The sequence below is a fragment of the Lichenostomus cassidix genome, chromosome 3 (genome assembly GCF_008360975.1).
Source record: "Lichenostomus cassidix isolate B80296 chromosome 3, HeHo_3.0, whole genome shotgun sequence".
Classification (NCBI taxonomy): Eukaryota; Metazoa; Chordata; class Aves; order Passeriformes; family Meliphagidae; genus Lichenostomus; species Lichenostomus cassidix.
The window spans coordinates 51,561,693-51,580,283 of record NC_139483.1 but is presented as its reverse complement, the minus strand read 5'-3'; the positions used below and the strand labels follow the sequence as shown (position 1 = coordinate 51,580,283).

Sequence of the window (18,591 nt, the reverse complement as noted above, 5' to 3'; positions counted from 1 at the left end):
GTGTTTGCACTGAGAAAATTTTTGCCATGAGACTTTATCTTATAATAAGCATCACAATATTCAGAAAGAAGGCAGATACTGTATATCTAATATAAAAATTAGTAAGATACTTAGGTAAGAATTGGAACCTGAAGAATCCAGAGAATCCTATCCTCTGTTAAATTTTTTTTCTGGTTTCTTTAATAATGGGTGAGTTCAAATTGCAGACTTATTACAGCAAGAGTAAGATTTGCTGAAAATCTGATCTTGACAAAGCTATTTTATCTCATATGGTTTTGCACTTGTTAATCATTACTTTTCTGCTCCTGTAATCCTGCTGCCTTTGTAAGGCATTGATGTAACTGATAGTAGTCTCCACAAAATGGAGAGATGGGTCATGAAGCCATTGTGCAGCAAAACCAGTCAATGAGTTGAGTAGTCATGAAATCTTGGTTTTATGGTAGGATTGAGGAAGAATGTTGGATTGTTACATGGTTACTGAACATTTGAAGAAATGCACTTGCAAACATTTTGATTCAAATCTTTTGGTTGTTTTTCAGAGATGTGAAGGTGAAGGCTGGTGAATGGTTCTTTGAGGAACGAGCAAAGAAATATCCAGGTGGAGGTAATCACTGGATCAAATCATAAACTGCTATGTAAGGTGTAGTCATAATCTAAGTGAAACACAGAAAGTAATCTGACACTGTATCTAATGTTTCTTCCATTTTACCATGCAGTCCATCTGTCTGTGCAGTAAATAAAGCATGAACAAATTACCAGAAGGCATTTAAAAGTAGAAAGTATTTTGTCTGAGTAATAAAAATAAGAAAATTGCTGGCCATGTAAATTTGAATTAAAGAGCATTTAAGACTTCTAAGAAATACAAAGACGTGGTATTAATGTAGAAATGTCATGTGTGCAGGAGGAAAAAGATCTTGCATTCATCCTTTGTCAAAGTTAAAACTTCAGTGGTTTTGAAGGAGGAAGTTCTAAAGTTTAAAGAAATTATAGAATGGAATAAAAACCCCCACGTATAGCCATAAATCAGAGAGCTAAACACTGTTTTGTTACCTTCAGCCAGCTGTGCCATTGCCTTGTGATGGGTCTTTTCAGTGCCCTTAAGAGTACAAAGCCCTAAAAGAAATTATAGTGCATGTGGATGGATTCCTCTATGGGGAATGTGTTTTGCCAACCAAGGAGCTGTTAGTATTTGTTTTCACCTACAATAATTAGCGAGGTGGAGAGGGCTTCTTTCCTCTTTCCCTTGAAGTGTCACTTCAGATAGGCTTCTATTTAATTTTGTTCCTGACTGTAGTTAAACTATGCAGTTTCACTTCTAGTATCTGCATCTATATTTAAGAGTAGTTGGTGAAAAGGGAGGAACTGGGACTTAAATCTCTCTTGGAAACTTGAATAGGAAGAATTTTATAAATGGAAGAGCGCAATCAGGCAAATTTTGGATAGTAGCTGTTCATGAAAGGCAGCAGGCAGCATATTAAGAAAGTAAAGTTCCTGTTAAAACAGTTAATTTAAAATTTGAAAGATTTCACTGAAGTCCATTCTGTCTAACACAATTTCTGATTTTAAAGTGTTAGTTGACTGATTATTTAAAAACACAATTTCATCCAATAACATTGTTAATAATTTCTACTCATTTTTTTCAATGAGTCTAAAGCTGGTAATTTTACCAGTCTCTCTCAGTTATTGGAAAATGCTACGTTGTTCTCAGAGACTGAATCTCATATGGCAAGATACTGACTGTCTCTTCTTTCAGCAAAATAAATCAGTTTCCATTTTGAATTATCAAAGCTTTGTGGGTGCTTGAAGCATTTTGCTTAGTTAGTCTAATGGTAATACTGTTGAAGTCACAAAGATCTAGGGACATTCAGAAGATAAACCTGCAGGGAGAAATATGTTTTGTTTAATTCCTTTGATTATACTAACTGATATATTTAAAGGGGTCGAAAATGTGGCAAATTTTGAAACACAGCAGCCTTTATGCATCCTTCAATCCTGGAGGGACAGTGCCCTCTTTTGGTTTAAAAATATAGCATAACTGAAGTATTTACGGGAAAGTAAGTTTAATTGAAAAAAAAAATTTACAGTGGAGTTTTCTCATGTTGTGGCATAAAAAAAAATTTACATGATTATGCTCTTTCTTAATTTTTAGGTAGCTTCTACCTAAAGAATATGATTAGTATTTCATAAAAGTGATTGTCTTCAATGACCACTTGATTCAAAATCAAAGATAGCAAATATTATGTATCAATAAGAGAGAATTCTGGAGTTCTGATTGAAACTTGTAACATTGACAAGCTGATCATTGTTTCTATCACTACCAAGGCCTATTCCTTTTGTGCAAGTAATGTTATAATTAATAACATTTTCAGCGAAACATGGATGACATGCTGCTTTCTGTATCAGAAATTACTAGTGATTGAAGTCACTCCAGGTAATTTCAGATGGCCATTTTTACATGCTTTTAGCCCTTTTTCCTATTTGTGATCCCCCTGGAGCAAACTACAGTCTTATGAGTTTTCATTGTATGTGCCTGATAGAGCTCTTGCTCCTTGGTGTCTTTACATCCTGTGGCTGCTCACCTGAGGAATGTGCCATAGTTGCTATTTCCTTGCAGGGTTGCTCTGCAAAGGGATTTGCTCATTTTTCTGAGCTAGTTGAGCTATTTTCATCATTGCTCAGATCTCTAGTAGAAAAAGTGAAAAGAATTTTTCATAAGATGCAGGAGCTGACCACGTGCCTGCTCTTGTACAAGTTTTCAAGCTTCCCTTAGTGTTTGAGTTTTGTGGCTAAAGTGTGCTTTAGTGCAGTGGGTCTGTGCACCACCTGCCTCCTGGACCTTGGGAGGCTGAGAGCACTTAGCAAGCTGTAGGAATGGGCTTGTTGGTATCTGGGTGTGATTATCCTTAGCATTTGTGAGGAGTTCGTCTGAATGTGTCACTTGCAACAGGGGAGGGTGAAATTGTGGTACAGTTTGAGATACAGGAGAGACTTTTGTGTTGCTTGGCATGTGTTGCTTAGCTGATACATTAGTTGGGAATTGACTTCACTCCTGACTTGCATGTGCATGAGCTTCTGTAAATACAGGCCAGCTCCTGAAAGGCACTGCTTTTTAAAAGTATTATACAGGCATAAGTAACTGCTGTTGCTGCTAAATGATCTTTGGATTTTTTTTTCTTCCCTCCTTCATAGGCAGACACGAAACAGTTGGTGCAAAGCTCTTGGAATCTTATCAAAATCTGAGGTAAGACTCATAAAAGGACAAACAGTCCTACGACACTGAGAATTTGTATGGGTGATATATTTTATGTTATAAACCAGCCAGTAGTTTGTATTCCTTTGTTATGGAAAAAAAATCAATACTTTTGGTGTTCAAATGATAAAAGCATAGAAAAATTTCCACTTTTAGCTCTCAGCAATCCACAGGACAGGTCTTATGTACAACAGAGAGTACTATGTTTAGAGTAATATTATCTTACTTAAAATGAAGGGATCTGCATTATTTTTATCTGCTTATATTTTTTGCACAACTATTTATACAATTCTCTGTCAAATTTGCCTAGTACTTTTAAATGACCATAAATGAAAGTTATTTACTAGGTGTCATAACAGCATCATTATTTTCTTAATGGGAGATATTGCTGATATGATTTGTTTTACAGTAAGTAGCAGACAAGAAGTTAGACATTTTCACTTACCAAACTTTAAAAAAAAATAAAAATCTAGTTTACAGTGAATAAATACTCTGACTAGAGGCCAAAGCATGACCATACTTAAGTTATTACCAGCGACATATAATGAAGTTACATTCTGCATAAACTATATGTTATTAAATTAAAAACATAAGTAAATTAATCCTCTGCCTTAAAACAGACCAAACCAAAAAACCACAATACCAAACAGCAACAACAAAAACAACTACCAAAACCCAAATCAACCAAACCCCCTGCCAAAAGCCCCATGTAAAATAAGATATGAAGAGATGGTCTCAATTTAATATAGTTATCTGACAAGGCATAGCTGCATAAGAAAGAAACTTACAGTCAGCTGGATAAGATCCTAACCAAGACTCACTTTTTCCTTGATGTGGTAAAACTAAAAGGGAATCAAAAAGGAAGTTCCCCAGCTACCTTAGGATCTGTGATTGTGCTGTGATAGCAGAATCAGTCAGATTTTTTTTTCACAGACCAGGACTATTTATCATAAATGGAATGGCAGGAATGTTTAAAAGGTCTTTAACAGCTCTGGATCCAGGCAAGGAAGGATCCTTTTAGTACTGTAAATAAAGATGACTGTTTTCTGAAAACATCTCTGAACAAGACATGGGGTATGTTGTAAGAGAATTGTGTTTTAGAGCTCAGAATACAGACTGTAATACTGCCAGCCATATAGAAGTCTTGGGAGCCTGTCCTAAATTCGGTGTTCCTGATAGTTCTAATTTAATAATTTTACCTGGAGTGCCCCAAGATTGAGAAGATAGAAAAGTAGTCCTAACTCTTAAGAGCAGGCAATAAACCTGTGCTGCAACTCTTACAGACACAGGATGTCAACCTAGGTCTTTACAGAGTACAAGAAACACAGATAATAAAGACAATGTGCACAGATGTATTTTGTTTATCCATCGATTAGCACAATATTTTAATTGTTGCATTTCTTATCTCTTACATTTCTAGTAAAATTTCTGTTGTACCTCCAACGCCACCTCCTTTCACAGAATCAGCAGCAGGAACCAATGTGATGGTAAATGTATGTATCTGCAGAATATACATGTGTGTGCACCCCTTAGGGTGTCATTCATATGAAAAGGTCAGCCACAGAAGTGTTGTAAATAACAATTGCTGTAATATCTCTTGGCAATATAAATGCAGTCTTTTGTTACTTTGTCATTATTTTTATGCTGCATGGGTACTAAGGGAGAAAAGTTTAGAGGCTATGAGGGCTGTTTGCAGTTAGTTTTCAGTTTTTGAGGGAAGTGGTTAACCACTCTGCTTGACACTAGAATATTGTGTCTGGCTTTTGGTGCCTCATCACAGGAAGACTGGACTGAGATCTGAGCTCCCCTCGAACCTGAAGGATCCCATATTCCTATGATGTTCAGTAGTCATGTGTCACTTCCTTTACTGGATGAAAACCAGTGAATTTGATGGCTGCCTTTGCATTCCAGTTTCTAGTGGACACAATAGTATATCATGGCTTGAAACTGATAGAAACTGCACTAAATTACTGTTTCATTTAATTTTGGACTGGATCCTCAGGCCCTGGTTTTGAAGCCCATTACAATTCTGTAAACATTCTTATGTGCTTACCTGGAATTTGATGAAAACTCTTTGATTCAGAGACACAGCATCTGTAATAGAGAAAAGTATTAAATACCATAATACAACAAATCAGTGATGTAATTAGTTCTAGTTATGAACTTGCTTTGTGATCTTTCTACAAGGAGTTCCACTTATATGTGAAAGACCATGGAACTGAAGAGATTACTTTGTCTTCATCCATTAGTGTGACAGTTTCCAACCATGTCAGTGTATGTCCTCAGATGTATTTGTCTACAGAAGTGAGCCTAGGACTGCTTCCTTACCATCTGATTGTTATGCTGTCTGTAGATAAGTAATCATGAAAACTTTAAAAGTACAAATATTTTGTGGTTTTTTACTCTTTCCATCTCCCATTTACAGAAACTTGGAGAGTCTAAAAGGTTTAACAAATCTGTGGAAAACTTGTTTTTGTCTCTCACAACACATATAAAAAGTAAGTAGCTTTCACTGTTTTGTCATTCTAGAATATCATAGTCAAATGTTTCAAATTTTTGACCATGGTGCTGGCCAAGAAGTCATAATAAAAAAAGGATATCGAGTAATAGCTGAAATTATTAATGCCAAGGCTGTGCCAACCTGAAAAATAATACAGTAAGCCTAATTCTCATTCATTTGTTAAATAAACTGATTATATTTACCCAGAACACCTTTCTTGTAAAGATATGAAAAGACTGTATAATTTTTTTTTAATTTACCAGGTGTTCAGATGCAGTATATTTAATTCATGTTAGAAGAGAGTAGTAACAGGTTTCTGATCTTCATTTTATCTGTCTGAACCTCAGCTGACCTTGTCAAAGAGTCTATCATTTAACAGGAGCTAAATATTTTCATTCACTGGCAGTATTCGTGAGGCCTTCCGTCCTCTTTGTCAGTCTGTCTAGTTTTGTGGTTTTTTTCAATGCACACTTCTAAGTTCTCTCCAGTCCTAACAGCCCTTCTTCCATTCTGATGCTTTTGGTTCCTTCCATTCTCTTATGCTACCTGCTGTTCCTAGGGGTGCAGACTGTGTGTGCACCTCTGAGGCAAACTACACTGAGGACAGCCAGCCTTTGTGAAAAACAAACTAAAGGCATCAGTGACCAGAGGAAAACAACTTCTGAGCCTTAGGAAGACTACAGAGGCTTGCAAATTTGCACAGATTTGAACAAACCTCAGTATTTTTTTACTAGCTTCAATTTATAAAACTTCATGCGAGATTAGACCTAAATAAATCTATCTTTAATGCCTTTCTGCCTTTCCCCCTAACTCTTGCCTTAGCTCTTGTTTGATCTTTCCTTTCACTTCTTCCACCCATCCTAAAGACCTATTCTTTAAATCACCAAATTTAACATTGTGTCTGTGTGAACACATATTAAAGGTATGCAGAGACATGGTGACTTGTTCCTGAACAGAAGGATAGGGTGGTGCAGGACACTGCTACTGGAAACAGTAATAGTGGCAGCACAGAACAGGATGCAAAATAATTTATTCAGCTTTCTGTTAGTTTGAAGCCTGGTCATATCCCAGTTACTGGTAAAGACTGTCCAGACTGCATCAAACTAATTTATTAATTCACTGCTATCCTACTTCACTCACACCTTTCTTCTCTCTCTGTTTCTATACTTATACTATCATAATTAGCATGTGGAACCCTCTGGAAACTGATTTAGCTAATTTAAAGGGCAGAACATTAACCTAGACCAAACAGATAGGTACTTTTCTGCTGTTTTAGTGAGTTAAATGGGCTCAAGGTAAGATATATGTTGTAACATGTACAACAGAGAGTGCTGGTCCATGTGGTCAGAAGCCAGGGATGCAGAAGAGCAGAGCAGTGGCTGCAGAGGGAGATGGCAGCAAGTTGTTAGTTCAGTTCATACATGTATGAAACCACACTCAGGTGGTCTCATCCTCAGTTAGTGTAGAGCAGTTTAATTTGGGAGGAAATAACAGGCTGTTGCAATCCTTGAAGTCAATAATTAAAAATAATAGGAAGTCTGACAGAGAGAAAGACTTGGGTTTCTTGGCTTAACAAACCAGCTTTTTCAGACAATATGGCCTCTCAATGAAACCTGGTACTGTGCTGAGAAATGTTTCTGGTCACGAGTATCTGAAGTTAGAACTCTGTATCTTATCTAGATAAGAATGTCCTGGTTCTCAGAGGTATTTAATACACCCAGCTCTTGTGCATTGCAGTAAATAAACCTGGAGAACCTCATTCTGCCTCTGGCTCTCACAGGAGGCAGTGTGTGCATGTCTGAGAGCAGTGGGAACAAGGGATCAGCGTGTGCAGCACAAAGCTGCCATTGTACAGTCTGCTGCTTTATGCTGCTACCTCCTGTTCCAGTGTGGCTTGGCAGCAAGAGTAGATTATAATCCAATGGTTGCCATTTGGTGAATGTAAAATGAATTACTGCTTGTAGTTTTATTTGCAGTGAAAAATTGCCCTTGGCACTGGAGAGAGTGTCAGTCTTACTGACATTTGGGTAGCAAAGCCAAAAGAGGAACAGATATGAAAACTGAACATTTGTGTTTTCTCATAATAACCTGTTCTGTAACCTGTTCATTTTAAGAGAGTGTGAGGCAAGCTGGTGTTTCTGCCTCTTCTGCTGATCAAGCTACTCAGATTGTATCTATTCCATTAGAACTCTCAATTCCAGTCTCTTTTATGATCTCTGATTTTACTGTGTATGTTAAAAAGCTGGTTTAATTTACAGAGATGGCTTAATTGAGCCTGCCTTTGAATAGGTCACATGGTGCCTTAATGGTGTACACAGAGTACAGTAAACATCTGAGGACTGATTGCTGCTAAGAACAAAACTAACCCAGAGTGTCTTTAAAAATTACACTTGAGTGCCATTGTTTTTGAATACCATTATGTCGTACTGTCTGCTGTCTGAGGTTCCTCCACAGAGGTTCATGTTGTGAGAGAAGTATTTATTTCTTCTGTATGAATTAAACATATGATAGCTATTTCATGTACTACTTATAAATTTTTAATTCTTCATGAGAGTCTGGGATTGACAACAAAGTATCTGCAGCAAAGCCTGCTCATATTCAACTTCAGAAGTCATAGATGAGTGCTGCCCTTCCCTTTAAGTGAAATTCTGAATATACACTGAGGAATAAGAAGTGAAAAGTGGTGCATTAAATGTCCAAATATCCTGTAGATTTATTTGCCAATAAACTAAGTGTTACTGCAGTGCTAAATCAACAAGGTGCTTAAGTATGGACATAAGCTTATCCATGTGAGTAATATTATTGAAGTCAGTGAGGGCTATTCACATTCCTAAAATTATATGTGGTTTGGGACCAGAGTATGTAATATCCCTCCTTTCATCCATTTTTTGGATACATTTCTAAATATTTTCCAATGTGCTTTTCTTTCTTATATTCATTGTCATGTTGCATTGTTGTTATAATGATCTTGATTTTATCCTGAACCAAACCAAACTGCTTTATAAATCAAACTATACATAGGGACTGTAGTAGCTGCTTCTGCAAGGAAACTCTATTTGATGGCATACAATCCCTTGCAGCAGCTATAATGATAGGCAGCAAGGAGTATGATTTCCAGTTGAAACAGCATGAAAGATTTAGGCAGGAAAATATAATTATATACAATATGACAAGCACTTGTCTTCCCATCTGTTTCTTAGTCTTAGGAGATCAATGCTAAAGGTGCAGGATGACAGTTCGAAAGCTACAGAATTAGCCTGTAAATCTATAGTATTGCTTGCAAAGTTTGTTATGGTGACTTTTCTCTTTATTTTCCCTTCAGAAATATCAAAGTCCCAGAATGAATTGGCTGACAGATGTGTCCTAACCACAGATTATGGGAAGAATGTGGAAAGAAGGAAGCAAAGAAGGAGCCAGTCTGACACTGCAATCAACATTACAAGCAGGGTACCCATATTATTATACAAAGTCTCTAACTAGGAGCTGTTTCAGGAGTGAAATATATTTGTGAGAGCGATCATGTGCACAGTGGAATTTTATTTCATGAACAGGACATAGTTGTTGTTCATTGACTGTGGTCAGAACTCTGATTCTTCACAAGATTTTTGACAGAGTCTGCACAATTGATTGCATCTCGGAGTCAAAATGTTAGACTGAGATTTTTACAAAGGGAGAGAAGAAGGGAGGGGATGGGACATTTTGCTCTCAGGCGCTCACAGACTCTTTTGAGGTTGCATTGGTACCTGCTCTGTGTGATTGTTGGGTTGCAGGCTGCTGCTCTGAGTCTTGTCTTCCTGCCCCTTTTGCTGCTGAACAGGACAAGCTATGACCGTCCCAAACCCATCCTGACATTTTCTGTGCATTTTGTAACTTGGCTGGGAGAAAGCATTAGTGTTAGTTGCTATGCAACTTCACTTTTCTTTTTGCTTTGGTTACAGTCTGTAGCTTTCAGTGTTTTCTTCAGAAGTTTGAGAAAAATCCAGTCATCTGTTTTCCTACAAATTGTGCAGGGTTGAAGATGATCTCACGTTTCTGCTTTAGCGTTAAGCTGAAGATTTTGTTTTGTACACTTTCAGCTCTCAAGTGGCTGAACTTTGTCCATACTCAGTTTTCCACATAGTGGGTACTTTCTGAATCGCCTTGTTCATCTGAATGAGGTCAATGTGGTTTGCTAAGTGCCTGAATTAGATGCTGAGAAAAGCCCTTGCTTTGGGCCAGACCTCATAGCACACATTACTCACAGCTCCCTTGTGCACATTTTTCACTTTCCTGAGAAGTGTTAGTTGCTGATAAATGGAAGAGACAGGATGTCAAACTGCATGGACTGGGCAGTTTGAATTGGCCCAGCAAGGCCTGAGAATTCTATTAAATTAGTTCTGGTATTTTTGTATACAATCAAATTACCAACAGAGTTGGCAACAATTATTATTTACCTGAGTGCTGCTTTGATTGTAGCAAGCCACACCTTGGTGTTAACTTTATTCCACAGGCAGAGCACTGCTCTTCTAGTGCATTGAAAAACATCACAGTTGGAGACAAAGCGAATTTAGATTATGCTTCATTGCATGCTGATCACAAACAATCTGCCACGTTTAAAAGATGGATGTGGATTCTTTGGCTTCAGAAATGTTTTAGTAGGAGAATCCAAATTATTTGTGTGGGTTTTTAACAACCCATTTAAAGATTTTGGACTTAATTTATGTCCACACTTTGCATTGCAGGTTTTGAAGGATAGATTTCAATGTTTGTGTGCCAGAGCACTATTTCTCTGAGACACTTGAACCAGTTGGACTATATTTAAGTTAGAATTTTAGTTTTGCTAGAATTACTGTTGATATTTTTTTCTTGTAAATGTCATTCATCTTTGTTTTCCTTTAGGAAGGATAGCTGTTTACATCCTTACTAGGACTATGCCTTAAGTTATGGGACAGAACCTGTTTTAAATTACACTTGTCAAACAACTAATTATATTTATAAGAAAATATAATGTTGAAATTGTACTTGTTATGATTTCCACCCCTGAAAGAACTTTCATTTTCAGAGAATGAATCAAAACACTGGGTTTGCTCCCTAGAAACTGTGTATTTTTCTCTTAGGAATGACTATGAAGTAATAACTGTAACCACAGGTTTGAATATGTGGTGTGTAGAACTGGGGCACTATTTAAGTCTCTCAAACACTATCTGTTTCTTAAGTAAATTTTCTAAATCTGTGATGGATGCAGAGCTTGATTCCTTCAGATTAAAGTTGAAAGAGATTATATTTCCCTTCAGTATTAGTGAAAAAACCCAATCCCATGACAAGAACTACCAGCCAGTATAAAATCTGGATTTTGGGAAGTGCTTCTGAGGGCCTCTCATAATCAGAATCCCTAAGTTTGTTAAGGGAACTGCAGTTTTACCTGCATCACTGGGGGAGCAAGCAGGCATGTGCCCCAGTTGGGAGCTGTTTGTGGTGCATTGGTAGCTGTGGGATACCTCTCCTCTCCTGTGGCAACAGAAGCACACATCAGAGCTGGGCTGGGCTAATGTGACCTGCTGCTGAGTTTAGCACTGGTAGCTATGTTGCCTTGTCAGTCTCTTAAGTTCTGTATTGCACAATAGAGAAGTCTTTCTGATCCAAGTAGAAACTACAATTTAGTGTGTAGTAGGTTGTTCTGGTTAGCAAGTGAAATTGGCTGTTTTTCAGGTTTTATAAAGCAGAAGACAATTTCTCTGCTAGGAAATACTATTTGGGGTTTGCTTGGGGTTTTTTTGAGACTATATTCTGAATGCATTTTCTGTCTGTTTCTCTCTCACAAGGTAACTTAATTCTTGTATCTATTCTTAAGGTAGGGCACTTAATAGACATATCAGTTTCTGTGTGTTATGATAGCAGCAGACTGATTAGGATTTTGCACATCCTGTTTTTTCAAAAGTAATCTCAGTGTATTATCTCATCTCTTGTCCTCATTGTCTAGTGTTTTCTGCTGATTGTGCAGGAGGCATTCTCTCACACTTCCTGTTTCTTTTATGCAAATAAGGCCTAATCCTTTTTATTGATTCAGTCACACTACATTCTTATTAGTCTTTCAGGTAACCTCTGTTACACAACTTTTTAAAAGGAATTATTTTCTTAGATCCTAACCATGTCAAATTTTTTACCTTGCTTTTTTCCTACCCATTAAGGTGTCAACATCCTTCTCATAGATCACATTATCCTGGGAAAGTGGTGTGCCAGAAGCACCACTAATTTGAGCATATTTCTAGCCCTGTTGTTTTTGTATTTCAGCACTTCATTCCATTAATTGTTGTTCTTCATAACAGAGGTGGCTGAAGATAAATCTTAAGGAGTTTGATATATATATATATATGTGTATATATATATATATATATATATATCTCAAAACTCTTTCACAAATTATCAGGGTTTTTATGGAAAAAATAGGAAAGGTGAAGGGACATAGTCAAAGCAAAGTCAAGAACATCTTGGAAATTAAAACTTTTTCTATAAACAAAGCTAAATAAGAACTTGTCTGTTTCTATTTTCAAATCTCTTTCAACTTACACTCATTCTTGCATAGGTAAATGTGGGCATGTGTCATGCATATTGCAAAATACAGTTTTTAATTTCCTGGAGGCAAGATTATATTTTCTTCCAAAATTACTGTTTTGTTAAGACCTAATAAGGACTTTTATTAGTATATTGCTACTTTTGGTGTGTTATTAGTACACTGCTGTTAGTAATTGCTGTGGTTGTGATGCTTAGATTAGCTGGTGGCATGTTGATTTTAGAAAATTATTAATATAATGAATGTACCACTAAGTGGGTTGAGAGAGTTATAAATCAGCATTTAAATTAAGTTACTACATTATCTTTGAAAGTGTGCCACCTGCATGACCTTAATTAGAGTCAATTGTAGCTATTTACTGAATTTTTTTCTGATAGCATTCTTGAAGAAATCAGGACATTTTTCATAAATTAAAGAAACAAAACAAAATCTTTCTGAATTTCTTACAGATGAAGAGTACACCCAGTCTGCAACAGCTCATCACTGGGGCCCAAAATGACAGTGAAACTCAGAGCAAAAGTAGCTGCAAGGAGGAAGAAGACATAACAACCAGTCCCACGAGTGATACAGTTTTCTGGGATGGCAGAAAACATGTGAGTTGAAGGGGAAACCCAACAGAACAAATGTTTAAAGGGAACAGATATAAAAGCTTGTGCAGGATGTTGGTATATTTTGGATTACATTACAAAATGAAGGAAGAATTGTACTTGAGTTTGTATCTGATGAAAGACTGATGCCTTTGGGACAGTCCTCATAGTAACTCTGTGAACTTTTTGAAGCATAAGGCAAATCAAATTAATAATGGATAATTGATAGATGGATATATCCACTGATAATGAATAATTGATAGAGCAGCTTCTTCTGAATTTTGCAAATGCAGCTAACATCCTTCCCATTTGCTTATTAGATTGGGATTATGAATGTGGTATTTTCTCACCTACCAGCTGGCTTTTTCTCTTCAAGCATCATTTAACAGAAGGGTTTTGTCAGTCTGCAAAAACCGTGGTGTTGAAAATGTCAGTGGAAATTCAAATGTCAGAATGTCAGTGAATGAAGAGGAAACTGACAGTGATGGAAGCCAGGGGAGCAGTTCATAGGCTAAGGGGATGACATTGAGTCATCCTCTGTTGGATGGCATTTTGAATACTGCAAATGAGAGAGAAGAAAGCTGGTGATAAATGAATTCAGCACATGCTTTAAAGCCTCTATGATTAACTGTGGAAGCTAATTTCTATCTATTAGTGATGAGGTTAAGCAAGGTGAAGTATCCAAAGAATTCATGACTGATCTTGTAAAGAAGGGGACTGAAATGACTTAGGGAATCAAAAGTAAACCAGGCTGCTCACTTTACGGAGAAGCAAAAACGCACAGGTACCTTGGTGCTCTCTCAGTTTACTGTGGAGTCTGAGGTGTTAAGCTGAGAAATGGGCAACAGTTTTGTATCACATTTGTGATTCCAATGACAACCATTGGAGCTGGGCTATAGGCAGCTCAGGCTTAAAACTGAAATATTTTCTACTGTCTTATGAAGGCAGATGTCAAATTCCATTAAACTTCCGTTTACAGGTAATTACTGAATGTTGAAGGCCACTCCATAAAAATGTATTTTCCAAAACATCAGATGGCATTGTTTCCAGTCATGCCAGCAGAAGTGCAATATATTAAGTCATTGCTAAATCCCTGCTCACTGAACCGAAAGGATGGTGACTTCCATGTGGAATGTATGTGATACTTGATCAGATGTGAGACATATGTGATATTCAGTCCAAACATCATTAATCATAACACCTATCCAGCCTTCCTAAATAAATAGGGTATTCTGTGGAATAAATATCAGGGACTTATGCAGAACTTTTTTTTAGACATATGAGCTTAAGACAAAGCTGTTTGCATTCCACTGCCATAAAGGATTTTGGTGGAAAATAACCATTTTCTGGTCTGGTGAATAAAAATATGACAGTGAATGAAAGAGCAGAGCTGAACAAAGCTGCAAGGTAGGTTTATTACACTGGTGCACTTCTTGTGGAGGGAGCAAGATTACGCGCAACAAGCATCAGGTCAAAACAGTCCTTACACTTCTTTTGGCTACCTCAGTAAGCAGTCTAACCCTTCTTTTGATATGTGTGTGTATTGCTTACAGCTTAAGAGAGAGTGGATAGCCTCTTTAATACATCTGTTGGTGTGAATTGAATATTCGGCATGCTGTACAAAGGAAGAAAAGCATCTCCATAGAAGAGAGATATGATCTTACAAACACTACTTTACACTCGTAGCTGCTGGGTTGTGCAATGCAGAACTCCTTGGTCAACCAGTCCTGTGTGGGTTGGTGTTTATTTTCAGGGGAGGAGTGATCTAACACAGATATCTTAGCAATCTAGGGCGGTGTTGCTGAGAGACTGATCACAACAACAGTGCTGCCTTCGTGACAAATGCTATGTAAAAAGTTTCTAGGGCTCACCTTAAAGAATATCATTATAAATGAATGGAGACCAAACTGTTCTGAGTTGATAATTTGTTACAGTGAAAGCAAGATAGCACCATAAAGTTCTCTGTCTGGGCTGGGCCACACAAAGGATTAATCTCTTCCTTCTATGCAGTGCCCTGGCTTCTGTAAATGCTGGATACAAGTGCTGTTTATATCTGTGGATGGACACCATCCAAACCTTTGCCCCAAAGGTGAAAGTAGATGAAGGGAGAACAAAGTGGCCAAAGTGAACTAGGAAACATCATCTTTATGGACCCTCATACAACAACTGGAAGTCTTCCTATTTTAGTCTTTCCTGAATGGTCTGCAACACAGATTAAATAATTTTTGCAGAGAATTGGGGCGTCTTGTAAAGTATTTACTGGATGTGCAGGCTGCTTTGGTATTTCCTCTAATACATGATAGAACCAAATGTCTTGGTAGTGTATCTACTACAAGCTGTGTATTAAAAACAGTCTAATTCAATGTTTTATGTTTTTACATCTCAGAGGGTTTTTTCCACTCCTTTTCAGACACTTATGCCATTTTTCTCTTGGGAGGTATGGGAGGTGACATAGCAGTTTTATATGAAGACAATTTCAAGATCTAGAAATTACTTAAAGAATTTTCTCAGCTTAGAGTGTTTACCAAAGAGAAGAGGGCAAAGCAGTAGAACTGCAATTACAGTCATAATTTTCAGGGCTGTTGTGGAAGCAAAGGAATGTTTTATACAGGTTACCTTGAATTTTTGCAGTAGCTTTACTGTCATGTCTCTAAAGATTCTGACTACTGAGGGAAATAAATGTTTTGTCCTGTTTTATTTGAAGCTGCTTTCACCAGACTTTTGTCTTTTCTTAGGGGAGTTTGTATAGTCTAAACAGCACTTGCACTGAGTCTGGCAATTTTGGCAAGGCTAACATCACTGGAGAAATAGAGTTTGCCTTAAAGTACAACTTCAGATCTTGCATCTTGGAAGTTTGCATCAAGGGATGCAAGAACCTGGCTTATGGAGAAGAGAAGAAGAAAAAGTGTAACCCGTAAGTGTTTCTGTAGAGAAGGAGAAACATGAGGAAAATATTTTGGTTTTTAAAATATTTATATATGTTCTGATTGAAATGATTTCTATATGATTGTATGCATATTGGCACTTTCGGAACATCCAACATACATACCAGCCCTTTGCATGTGTACACTCTGCAAGACAAATGGGTTTCATACCAGTGCTTATTCCATTCTGACCATTTTCTGCTAGGAATTCTTTCCCTGCCTGTGAGCAGGCAGCTGGGTACCTGTGTTACTGGTGAGTACCTCTGGTTGTCAAGAATAGCTGTTCAGATTTTAGTTCTTAAGCTGTGGCTGGAACATGAGATGTCCTGTTTCTAATTCATCTGCTGACCCACTGGGGGTCTCTGGGTGATTGCTATACTACTTGTGTGCTTCCATCTTCTATGATAAAAGTAGAAATTTCAGGTGCTGCTAAATATTTTAAAATCTAAAGCTGTTTAATAATTACTTATCACTGTAAGAGGAAGAAATATCTACTTTCTAAATTTCTATATTTCTAAAATATACCATAGGAATTTTTGTCAGGTAATTCAGCCTTGGTGATTTCTCTTTTTATCACTAAAGAGTCCTCTCTGACCATGCAGTAACCATTGATAGAAAATCACCAGATAGAACCCCAAATTACCTGTTCTCACCCCTGCTGTCTCACTGTGTTTGGGCATTTGAGTGCCTACACTGGAATTGTGGACTTGCAATCACAAAGGACGATGGATTTTGTGCCTCTTGCAGAGAATATTCATAAAGACAAGCCTGGTGATGAATAGTGCCTTGCTGGAAGAGCAGCCTGTGGAGAAGGGCTGTTTGGGAGCACTGCAGAAGTGGGTCAAGGTTCTCAAAGTCCCCTGGTAATTAAGCCAGGCAAACAGTTGCAGGAAGCCTGAAAGGCGATGTGGGAAGTGCTGTGTAGTGAACATTATGTTCCCTATGGGTATATATTTATATATTTCTGTTGATTTCCAAGCCAACTGAAAAAGCACAGCACACTTATTTGACATGCTTGCTGAAAAGGAGGCTTCTAACTGATGTTTAAAACCTGATGAATTATTTAGTCTATTTGCTGGTTTGAAGTCTGACTGGATATGTTTTAATTAAAATGATCTGGGCTCATAGAACATGAAGCTAAATCTTCTAGTACCTGTATATTTTAAAAAGTAGCTTTGTGGCTAGCACAGGCTTTTCCCATGAGAATTCTTTTTGTGTTTTATAAATAAAGATAAAGTTTAGATGTTATTAAAAACAGTGTCCTAAGATCTGGACGGTGCAGACCTGGCCAATCAGGCCTAGGGGGAGGCTTCTGGCCGACCAATCTGGGTGACTTTTGAAAACTCTATATATATGATGAAATCAAAACAATAAAGGTCTTTCCTTCTTGCCACTGAGAACTGACTTCTTTACTCTGCTAGCTGCTCAACAGCGACATAGCTTTACCTACAGATAAGTTTGGAAAAAATAGGGAATATGTGTAAGTTCTGCACTGATGATATGACATACAGCTGATTTTATTTGCCCAGTAAGTTAATCAAGAGGCTGTTTTAAAATTCATTTAAATCATAATATCTGAAATATATATAAGTACAGTTAAAAAATGTTCTGTATTATGTAAACAACCACTCATTTCCCTCACAAGCTGGGATTCCTCTCTATTGCTGAAACTCTTTAGTTTTGCAGCTGTAACACAAGTACAGCACACTGAACTGATATTAAGGGGAATAATTAAGTATCAGTGCGCACTTGACCTACACTTACAACTTTGGGTATGACTCATTGGTGCTTGATATTGGTCCAACTCAGCTCCCAGAAATTTTTTCATGCTGGTTTTCCTTGAATCAATGTTAGGACAATTTTGAGCCCTTTAGCCAATCTCATGTTGTCATTGTAGTTGCTTTTTGGACAATTAGCAATTGTAAGACTGGGATATTATTCTGTATTATTTGTGTGATAATGGCTTTTTTTGCTACATGGTACCTGATGTCATGAAGATGAGATTTTCTCTGTGAACAAGCAGCAGTGATCCTAAAGTTGATTGAGTTTACTTTTTTTTTCCTTTGAACACATCATATGCTGTATGTTTTCACCATAAAGCTGTCACTGCAACTGACAAGGTTGTGGGGGATGTTTTATCAGAGGCCAAGAGTATGACAACAGAAGATTCCTATTCAGATCCTAACCCTTTCCCAAAGTACAATGGAATTGAAACACATTAGCTGAATGTTACCCAGGGATCCTTATAGTCTATCTGCTTTTATGGAGAAAATATATAAATCAACTTTTGCTATTTTATTGTGTGGAAACTTCCAAAGTCAATAAGGTTGTTTAAGTACTAAGTAAAATCTCCTCTCATCTAAATGTTTTCTTCATTTGATCTTTGCTGTCCCTTCTGATCACTGTTCATGTATCTTTATCTCCAAGGTATGTTAAGGTTTATTTACTTCCTGATAAATCTCCTTGGAGTAAGCGGAAGACAGCTGTCAAAAGGAGCACTGTGGATCCAGAGTTCGATGAGACTTTGAAGGTATGTTTTGCAATTCTATGCTGCTGAGTGTGCTTTTCCATGGTACAATCCTGCAAGTTCTGAATCAGCCTGATGGGGCAAATTTAGGAGTCACTAACTTCTTTAATTTTAAAAACTATGCTTTTCAGTGTAAGAGAGAGTTGCTGTTGGAGCTGCAACAGTAAACTGCAAACTGTTAGAAAAGTCTGCCTTTGTCCAAGAAAGTACTTTTAGTGAATACCAATATTGTTCTGATTTACCTTGTGGCAAA

At 37.3% G+C, this 18,591-nt stretch overlaps 1 protein-coding gene across 9 annotated transcripts in view; it reads left to right on the top strand.

Moving 5' to 3' along the window:
• SYTL3 (synaptotagmin like 3) overlaps positions 1-18,591 on the top strand; it is a 37,480-nt gene that overhangs the window by 9,530 nt on the left and 9,359 nt on the right. For all 9 annotated transcript variants that reach the window (XM_085055757.1, XM_085055758.1, XM_085055756.1 and 6 more), the window contains 8 exons: positions 540-604; positions 3,190-3,241; positions 4,671-4,743; positions 5,676-5,748; positions 9,073-9,197; positions 12,750-12,893; positions 15,623-15,801; positions 18,239-18,341. In XM_085055757.1, coding sequence (XP_084911883.1) covers positions 540-604; positions 3,190-3,241; positions 4,671-4,743; positions 5,676-5,748; positions 9,073-9,197; positions 12,750-12,893; positions 15,623-15,801; positions 18,239-18,341 — 814 coding nt within the window. The remainder of the gene's footprint in view (positions 1-539; positions 605-3,189; positions 3,242-4,670; positions 4,744-5,675; positions 5,749-9,072; positions 9,198-12,749; positions 12,894-15,622; positions 15,802-18,238; positions 18,342-18,591) is intronic.